Source organism: Miscanthus floridulus, chromosome 13 (assembly GCF_019320115.1).
Source record: "Miscanthus floridulus cultivar M001 chromosome 13, ASM1932011v1, whole genome shotgun sequence".
Classification (NCBI taxonomy): domain Eukaryota; kingdom Viridiplantae; phylum Streptophyta; class Magnoliopsida; order Poales; family Poaceae; genus Miscanthus; species Miscanthus floridulus.
In genome coordinates, this window is record NC_089592.1 from 10,142,907 (window position 1) to 10,152,508 (window position 9,602).

A 9,602-nucleotide genomic window follows, 5' to 3' on the forward strand; every position below is an offset into this window, starting at 1 on the left:
GAGTTTGATCTTTTTGTTCCAAAACAAAACTTTTGTTGTAACAAGGATATTCACGCTAACTGTAGGAACTTGCCACAGTACTTTATCCATTCATCGGCAAGAGATACTAGTACTCTATCTGAGCCGTTGATTTTTAAAAATTATAAAATAACTAAATAAATAAAATAACCTATAAAAAAATGCCACCAAATCCCTGATTAGAGGGCAGCGGCGCGTCTTCCTTCTCAGCATCATGCGTCACGTGGCACGAAAGGAGACACATCACTTTAGTTAATACTCACTCTGTTTTAAAAAAATATATTTTTACCAGGTTTGTGCTAGTAAAACTTTCTTAAATTTAATTAGATTTGTAAAAGATATTATCAACATTTGAATCTCCAAATAAGGTTATTACGGAAATATATTTAACGATTTATCTAGTGATACTAATTATGCACTGTAAATATTAATATGTTTGCTTGGTCGCACAATTCTAGGGCCGTATAGTCCATATATAGTTCTTTGTTGATGCTTGGTGGGTGCTCCCTGTCTCGCTGGAACACTCTAGTAACCTCAAACATTCCTGCTTTCTTAATGAAATACAGAACAAGCCCGCTTGCAAAAAAAGATTAATATTTCTATATATATTTTGTTAAAGTTAAAAATATTTAACTTCACAGTAACTGAGAATGACAGTTTTGATGGGATGGAGAGAATACTTTTCTTAAAACATTTTCGATTAGCTAACACATTAAAAAACACATTCATAATCCAATTGTCAGGTAACATAGTAAAAGAATTCACAATTGAATAAGAACACGTATGAAAAACGTTCTAGATATAAAACAAGGTATGTTCCAACTAATCAAAATATGGTATGTTAAGAAACATATTTATCATATCTAACAAATCACACATGCAACAATGACAACTAGAAGAGAGATTTTTTTAATCCAAAACATTTTTTACTTACCCCATTTTATAAAAATAAAAATAAAATAAATATATATTTCACCTATTACCCGCAAATAAGTAATAGATAATCCTAACTATTTGGATCTACTTAAATAAACGGCTCATCATCATTTGAAGTATCATAACAATTTAAACTCATATTGGTACCCAAATGTTCCGAAATAGATAATCGTAACTTTCTCAATTTTGGCGTGTCTATAGTCTTTTTAAAAGGCTAAACATGCATGTATGGACGAAGGTAAAAGAAAAGGAATACAATAAAACGTCGGTCCTCAGGAGGTGGAGATGTTGTCTATGTCCTCGAAGTCTCAAAATGCATTTTTGTCTCTTTAAACTTGTAACAGGTCTCATCTATATCTAAACGGGTATTTATCTAGCCCGATATCTTAGGTGGCATGCCGATTTAGCACTTACGTGGATTTGACATATGGGACCTACGTGTTACCGGTAAGGCTCCACTTTAGAAAAATCATATCTTTTTTTATACAACTTTGATGAAGATGATTTTTATATGAAAATTATAGCTCTTTATGAAATCTATAAATTTCTAGTTTTGAGTTTTGTTATCTGAGATTGTTAAGATATTTAAAAAGAATAATATAAAGTTTTGGTAGTATATTAATCGGGTACTAGGGCATGTCGCCTTCGAAAAATCATATATTACTCGTATGGTGTAGGATAAAGATACTTTGTATATAAAAATTGTAGCTCTCGATGATATCTAGAAATTCCTAGTTTTATATTTTGTCATTTGAGGTCGTTAATATGCTAAAAAAATAATATAGAATTCAGCAGCATATTGGTCGTGTTTTGTAAAAATTTATTTAAAAATATAAAAAACTTCAAATAAAAAAACTCAAAACTATAAAGTTGTATATCTCATCGAGCCACTACTTTCATATACAAAGTATCTTTATCTGACACCATATAAGAAAGATATGTTTTTTCTAAGGTGACAAGCCATGATACGTGATTAATATATGTTGTTAAAACTTTATATTATTTGTTTTGAGCATCTTAATTAAAGACCTCAAATGACAAAACTCAAAATTAGAAATTTATTGATCTCATTGAGAGCTATAATTATCAAATACAAAAATATCTTTATCCGATATATAGAAGAAAGATATGATTTTTCTAAGGCAACAAGCTCTCATACGTGATTAATATGCTTCTAAAACTTTATATTCTTTGTTTGAGCATCTTAATAATCTCAAATAAAAACACTCAAAGCTAAAAAGTTGTAGATTAGAGCTGCAATTTTCATTTAAGAATTATCTTATGAAAAAGCTATATTTTTCTAAGGTGGAGCCGCGTCGCTGACATGTGGGTCCCATCTGCTACTTAAGAACTGCATCAACATGCCATGTAGAATATAGCAGGTTGGTTAAACACTCTTTTGACCTAGACGAGTGGTACAAATTCAGGAGCCAAAAATGCATTTTGACTACTTTGAGGATTGCTGATGAACTTACTCAAACAAAAAGGCGCAATAATGGGCGTGCAAACATGATGAAGCAGATCGGGAGAGTAGAGAGAGAAGAGAGACGTTCATGCATAGTGAATTGGTGACGGATGTACCCCGGCGAGAGAATAGTTGTCAGGCCCTTGTTGCGTCTGCATGGACGGCTGGACTGACATCACGCACGATGGGTTGGACGCCAAAGATGGGAGAGAGACCGGAGAAAAGGAGAGATTGGAGAGGGAAGAAGATGGAAAGATAGGAGAGGGAGTAGAGCCCGTCTTCTTTATAGAACACAACGCATGGCTCCAGCAGCTTGCTGCCTTGGTGGCTAGGCTAGCTCATACAGGCCATCCGATCTCCCATCTGACAGCAGGAGAAGGCACATTCGCGCTGCTGTCAGTGTTAGTGTCATAGTGTGTGTGTTCAAAGCCTCACCTCGCACTCTGTCTCCGATAAGGCGATAACGTGATGAATTTCGTGTGTCTTTTCCTTCAACACAAAATGCCGATTTGACTCAAGAGAGAATAAATTGAAGTCAAGGAGTGTGCTGTGCCACCTACCGTGTGTGACCAAATTTCCTCGAACTTATAACCGCAGTCCGGTCGTTGTCTCATTGATGCTGAAACGATCGACTTCGTTCTGTCTGCAGTTTTCTGGAGGGCCAAACGACGACGAAACGTGTTGACGGAAATTGTAGACAAGTCTGTGCTCTGCTGTCAGTGTCAGATTACCTTCGAGAAGGCGTAGAGGCTGGAGTAGCAGACGCTGCGGAAACTGGCGATGGCCCAAAGAACCGAAAGTCCAGAAGACAGAGAAAGCCTAACACCAAGTATCTCGGTCCAACCTGGTAGCCCAAGTGATGCAGGCCCAACCAAGTTGCAGAGGAGGCATGTAAAAGGAGAACACACGAAGAATGGGGGGAGAAGAAACCCAGGAAAATAGGCCAATCGTGTCCGGAGTGTGGTGGCGGGAGCATCTTGCCCCATTTCTGTAATCTCGAGAGCCAGATCTTGTAAAGACCACTTAAATTCTTCGTGTGATACAATAGAGAGAGTGATTGAGTGAAATCTCAGATCGACTAGAGCGGTGGGGTCTTTGGGATTCGGTTGGCCAACGAGTTTGCCCTCGTCGGCGGAGAGAGCAAGTCTGGTGGCGCCTTCGGACTTCGACCTCAGTACCAGTCTACCAGACTAGAGAGCAGAAGACGTTGGTGGCGATGGAAGCTCAGATCGGCGACCTCAGAACGTTCCTCGAGGGGATGCAATCGTGGATGGATCAACAACACAACTCGCTCAAGGCGGCGTTGGAAGCGAACACCTCGGTGCTACAAGATCTGTCAAACTAGAAGCCTCAAGAACAATCCAAGGTGGAGGATCTTTAGTCAAGCATTCAGGATCTCTGTATCAAGTTCGAGCGTCTCTTAGAGCGTCAAGCAGATGAGAATCTCGCTTTCAAGGTATTTGATATATACTGCTACATAAATGATTTGTGAGACAGGCTCCTAGGATTTTCGGAGGCCGACACAAAGTCTACACGTCTCCTAAAATATGCAATGATTTTCGGAGGCATCGAAAAAATGACCGCCGCGGTAAATTCATTAACGGAGGAGGTCTGGAGGCCGTTTTCGGATGTGGGCCTCTTACCGTTAAAAGACCTGAGGACCAAGGAAGCCCGTTACCTGTGTCATGTATATATACAAGAAAGCTAAGTGGATATATAGCTTGAACATTATTTAGTCCCGGTTGGTGGCTCAGTCTGGGACTAAAGGTTACCCTCTAGTCCCGATTAATTGAATGAAAATGCGGAGAAAATCTCCCTCAACTGCTCGGAATTCTTTTTCAACAAATACAAAGCACCATTTTCATTATCTAAAAAAAAATACAAAGCATGCACCACACTTTCATTTTCCGTTTTAGACATACACAAAAGCTAACATTCCCCTGAATATAAATAATTACGAAGAAAAACAACAGATACATGTATATGATCCGTTCAATGCAAACTCCTAGGTTAGGCCATGGCTAAGGGAAACTTGACATGTCAGGAACGTTATTCATCACTGGAACAAGCTTTAAGTTCTGTATACCATGGTGACATTCCCTTTTTGGCACGGCAAAGAACTCGCACTAGACATTATAGTCGGTTGCCGATTAGAGCATCTGATGCGAGCTTTTTGTCGTGGCAAACAAGAAGTTCGGAATCTCGTGGTACAAAATCCAAAACCTGTTCAGCTGATGATTAATGTGGCCTGAGACTTGTCAGGGTCTCTGTTGTAATTAGATAAACAAGGGGTTTGCATTGTGTTGGACAATCATGCATGTTTACTGGTAGAAATGGTATGTCTTGGCGCTAATAATGATATTCCGGAGTCCTCCAATCGGCGCCAGTACCATCAGAAGCACTCCAAGTATAATGCAGATCTGAAGAATAGGGAGAGCACAAGTAAGTTAGACGACAACAGGTTAAGCTCAGATAAGATAGGTTGGATTCTTGTCGGTTAGTTCTTACCCAATTGGCGAACCATGAGAGGCTGAACCTTTTGGGCTTGTAGATTGCGAGCCACATGATGCAGGGAAGCTGGCAGAAAAGGAAAAAAAACAAGATTTGGTCAGCTCTCATGTTGTCATGCTACATTCTGAAACCCAAAACACAATTGGATAGTCGCAATCGACAGGGGCTTACGAAATAAGTTGTCGGCGCAAACGCGAATCCACCGAAGAAACTGAGCAATCCATCGAAAAAGGGAAAGGTGATGGCTATGAACATTGTGAACGCTGCACACATGTGGCATCTCGTCAGTCTTATTTGTTCAGAGTTTAGGCTGATAAAAAATAAAGCTGTGTTCAGGCAAAGGCATTACCAACATAGACGGTACGGGCAATCAGACGGAGCGTCAGGCCTGGAGGGAACCGCAGCTTCTTCACCAGCACCGTCTCCATCATGTCGAACACCGGCATCGCATAAATCTGTGCAGCCATCGATCATTCAGTTCAGAGATGGTGCAGTACTGAGTTCCATCATCTTCCATGTATACAACTATACATGCTTGACTTGGAAGTTGGAAGACATATATATGTATGTACAATATGTACCTGGTAGCTGCCAATGACATGGATGACGACCATCATGTTGGCGAGGGCGATGAGCCACTTGGGCCTGGAGAGCGTGACGAGGATGTCGCTGTCAACAGTTTTGCCAAAGGCCCAGTAACCGACGAATGAGACAGGGAAGTAGCACAGCGCGACGACGATGTAGGCGACGACGACGCCCTTCCACATCGGCTTCTTGGACGGCTTCTCCGGCGTCGACGGGATAGTGGCCTGGATCTCCAGCACCACGTTGTGCCCGGCGTAGGCGAACGCCACGGTCCCTAGCGCTCCCAAGAAGCCGAACACCTTCCCTGTCGTCGTCGTCGCCCGCATCCCGTAGTCCACGTCCGCCACCTTCCCCTTGTCCACCGACGCGCCCCACGCGATGGTGGAGTAGCTGAGCGACATGACGGCGGCGGCAAGGGACACGCCGGAGATGGAGTTGAAGTTGGGGAGCTGAGAGAGCACGAAGTGGACGGAGGCGAAGATCATGATGAAGTAGGTGAGCTTGAGTTGCTTGCAGCTCTCGCAGACCGTGTCGTGGAACTTCTTCAGCGAGGTGCCGCCGGTGACCATGTAGACGATGTTGACGCCCACCTCGACGACGAGCTGCTGCGGCACGACGATCCAGAGGCCCAGCCGCTCGCCGAACGCGTGCTGCCCGAGCTCGTGGTACCGGTCGAACCGCTTTCCGGGGACCATCTCGTGCATCTCCACCATCTGCCACAGCGTGTACAGCGTGATGATCCATGACAAGAGCATAATCGTGACGCCAGCGCCCCTACAATTGACAGGAATATATAACAAAAATTATATGTAGGACGTTGGTTGGTTATTCATTCATGACAAGTGTCACATATGACTTTTTTTTAGCAGAAAGTGTCACAGATGACTGATATGTTCAGCTTCAGCGAGCATAGGATTCGAACAGAATGGGCCGAAACTCGGCGAATTTTGTCCGTCATTTCGGTGAGGCCTGAAATGACGTCATGCATAGCACCAAAAAAATTCAGCCCAATTTCAAATTTCAATCTAACCGGCCGAAAGCCCAAATGCCCACAAATCGTCCCGTCTACCTAAAGAGAGAATTCCTTCTTTGACACTAGGAAAATAAGTCGTTCCTTTGTTGGCCCTGAAATTTCCTTCGTTCCCTATTTGACACTCACTTTAACTTTCATCCCTAATTTGACACTACCGTCCGTTCTATTAGCTTCTCCCGTTAGTAACCATGGGCCACGTTGTCAGATAATATCTTTTGGATCCAAATTACCCTCCTTCCTCTCCCGTTTCTCTTCTCTCCTAGGTCTCCCGTTCCTTCTCATTTTCTCTCCAGTGCGTCTCTGCTCCAACCCTAGACAAAACCGGCGCGGCAGATTGAGGCGGCGGCTGGCCGTCGGCTCCCTCGGGCGAGGCGAGATGGCTGCGGCGAGCCCCCCTCCCCCCCGGCGGGGCGAGATGGCAACAAGTGGGTGCGGGAGCTATGCAGCGATGTTGCGGAGCTAAGGCGAGTGACGGCGCGAGGTTTCACGGGGCGGAGACAGGGGCTCCACGGCGGTGCTTGGAGCAGTGTGTGGCGGAGGCTATGGCGCGGGGGAGGAACGAGCTTAGGCGGTGCATTGACGCTTGTTAAGGGTCGGGGCAGCGCGGTGAGGCGAGGCGGGGCTTGGGCGCTGCACGGTCGGACCGGAGAGGAGCCAGGGTGCTGCTAGCGCGTGGGGATAGGTGGCGGACGCCATTGGCGACGGGCACGAGCTCCTAGGGGAGATCTTTTGGGCATTGGGCGGAGACGATTTGTGTCGGGCCAGCGCGGGTTTGTCGGGGGAGCCGGTTGGCGGAGCGAGGCACTCGTGCGGTCATGGTCGAGCGGCGCTTTGGTGGAGGCGGCTTGGCCGGGGAGGCGGTGGAGCATGGCGTGCCGGGAGCGGAGGGCGCGGGTGCCGGTTGGGCGACAGATAAGCACGCTGGGGGATAGGGCGGTCGCGGCTCGACTTGTCTTGTCGTGGCTGTCGGCGAGTCGCCAATGGGCGAGAGCCACGCGGCGGGCGACGGGCGGCGGGCGGGCGTTCGCGGCGCGACGCTCCTTGGGCGCGGTTCACGCGAGGCAGGTGAACGGCCAGTTAACAGGGCCGGGTTTGAGCACGTTTATCTTCCAAATTTTGAACTGCACTTCAAATTCTACCTTTATAAAACTTGTAGCCCTAACATCCAGGTTTAAATCTTACAAATGGATTTTGCTCAAAATATAAACGGATTTGAAAATATGGAGCCCCAAAGTTTGTGGGAACGCGTTCATTCAGACAGACAAAATTTTCAAGTTTGCCGATTTTCAGAGTTTTGGCCAACTTTGGCTCAAATTTTGAACGGCTTCCAGTTTGAATCAGGCCAAGGTGTAATGGACAAAGTTGTTCTTTGATCTTAGGGATCAAACTTCTATTACTGACTTTTCTTAAGTTCAGTTCAACTTTGAGGAGAAAACTGCTTGCCAACTTGCATGTTAATTTGAACTCCTGTGAACTTGCATGTGAATTTGAACTCCTATGAACTTGCATGTATATGTGAACCGTTATGTTTTTGAAGTTAATGTGGTGTCGGTATGTGAACTTGCTATATCATGTGTCATTATCATGCTGTATAAATGTTAAAATAAATGTTGTATAAATGTGTTAAATTGATGTTGTATCATGTTGAAAAAAAAGAAAAAACGGCTTGCCAGTTTCTGCAAACTAGCCACCAGCAAAAAAAACAAAATAAAAAAAAGCGACGAAGTAAATTTGAGAGAAAAAAAACCTGCGCCTGCCTCAGATGCATGCGCCCAGCTGCAAAAAAAGACCAGCCAGCGAGCGATGCATGCATGCGCTGCATGCATGCGCCCAACGCCCGATGCATGCATCGCGCCTCCGCCAGCGTCTGCATGCGTCTAGGGGCAAAAACATCTTTTTAACAGCCAGTTAACATCGTTAGCTAATGAATTTGACGGTAGTGTCAAATTAGGGATAAAAGTTGAAGTGAGTGTCAAATAGGGAATGAAGAAAATTTTAGGACCAACAAAGGAACGACTCATTTTTCCAGTGTCAAATAAGAAATTCTCTCCTGTATAAAAGGGGAAATCAATCCTAGTCTAGTGTATTAATTAGTTTCTTCTTTTTACGTCTCGGTACAAAATTTCAGTCAAATTTCATAACAAAATCGAGAATATTTTGACTAGTCAACACATAGGGAATCCCAGTGTGGAACTTCCAAAATGGATATATTTCGGTAGGAGGCATGGAGAACGTTAATTATGCAATACAGTACTCCGTACGTCCGTCCAAAAAAATACAACTATAAAAATTATGTAAGTCAGACTGGCTTAATTTAACTAATAAGTATATATTAAATAGTATTGATATTTATGTCTTCAATTAGATTTACTAAAAAAACATAGTTCATAATTAAATTAACGATACATATTTTGTATATCATAAATGTTATTATTTTTTTGTATAACTTTAGTCAAACTTTTGATTGTTTGACTCGCTGAAAAGTGAGAACTGCAAAAAAAAAATTTGGGCAGAGGGAATACTAGCTAGATTGATAATTGACAAGTGTACATACCAGCCGAGCTCGGACATGGCGTAGGGAAGGCCGAGCACGCCGGCGCCGACCATGGCGGTGACGTTGTGGAAGGCGGAGTACCACCACTTGGCGTTCCTCGACGCGTTGATGGGGAGCCAGTTGTCGATCGCTGCCTTCTCCTCGGCGCTCCTGCTGCCATCGTCCTGCGATCGAGTTGTTGCCATCATTAGTCGCTGGCAAGCTGCATGCATGGTGATGGAATTGGTGACGGCCGGCGGGCAAACGTACCCTGGCGGGAGAATTAGAATCGTTGGCAGGCGGCCCTGCTGGCTTCGTCGTCTCCGTGGACGGCTGGACTGACGCCATCACGCACGCACGCACGATGGGAGGGATGCTGCCAAAGATGAGATCGAGCCTGGAGCAGTGGAGATTATGGGAGAGGGAGGTAGATGATGGAAAGATAGCAGGAGAGGAAGCAGAGCGAGCTCGTCTTGTTTATACTCCAGCAGCAGCAGGTTGCTGGTGTCGTGGCTCACCCA

The 9,602-nt window shown here is 44.4% G+C and overlaps 1 protein-coding gene across 1 annotated transcript; it reads right to left on the reverse strand.

Moving 5' to 3' along the window:
• Positions 1–4,228: 4,228 nt before the first annotated feature.
• Positions 4,229–9,602, reverse strand: LOC136501389 (lysine histidine transporter 2-like). The gene is made up of 7 exons (XM_066496901.1): positions 9,352–9,602; positions 9,103–9,266; positions 5,512–6,289; positions 5,280–5,385; positions 5,102–5,193; positions 4,928–4,996; positions 4,229–4,839 (listed from the first exon to the last, which is right to left on the reverse strand). The coding sequence occupies exons 1-7, from the start codon at positions 9,427–9,429 to the stop codon at positions 4,741–4,743; spliced, it is 1,386 nt and encodes a 461-aa protein (XP_066352998.1). The 5' UTR covers positions 9,430–9,602; the 3' UTR covers positions 4,229–4,740.

Bases quoted from the DNA above. Each gene is read 5' to 3' on its own strand.
- LOC136501389 (XM_066496901.1), bottom strand. From the start codon at position 9,429: ATGGCGTCAGTCCAGCCGTCCACGGAGACGACGAAGCCAGCAGGGCCG. The intron at 5,194-5,279 runs GTAATGCCTTTG...ACATGTGTGCAG, and splicing joins TGCCCGTACCGTCTATGTTG to CGTTCACAATGTTCATAGCC. The intron at 4,997-5,101 runs GTAAGCCCCTGT...CTTTTCTGCCAG, and splicing joins TTGCGCCGACAACTTATTTC to CTTCCCTGCATCATGTGGCT.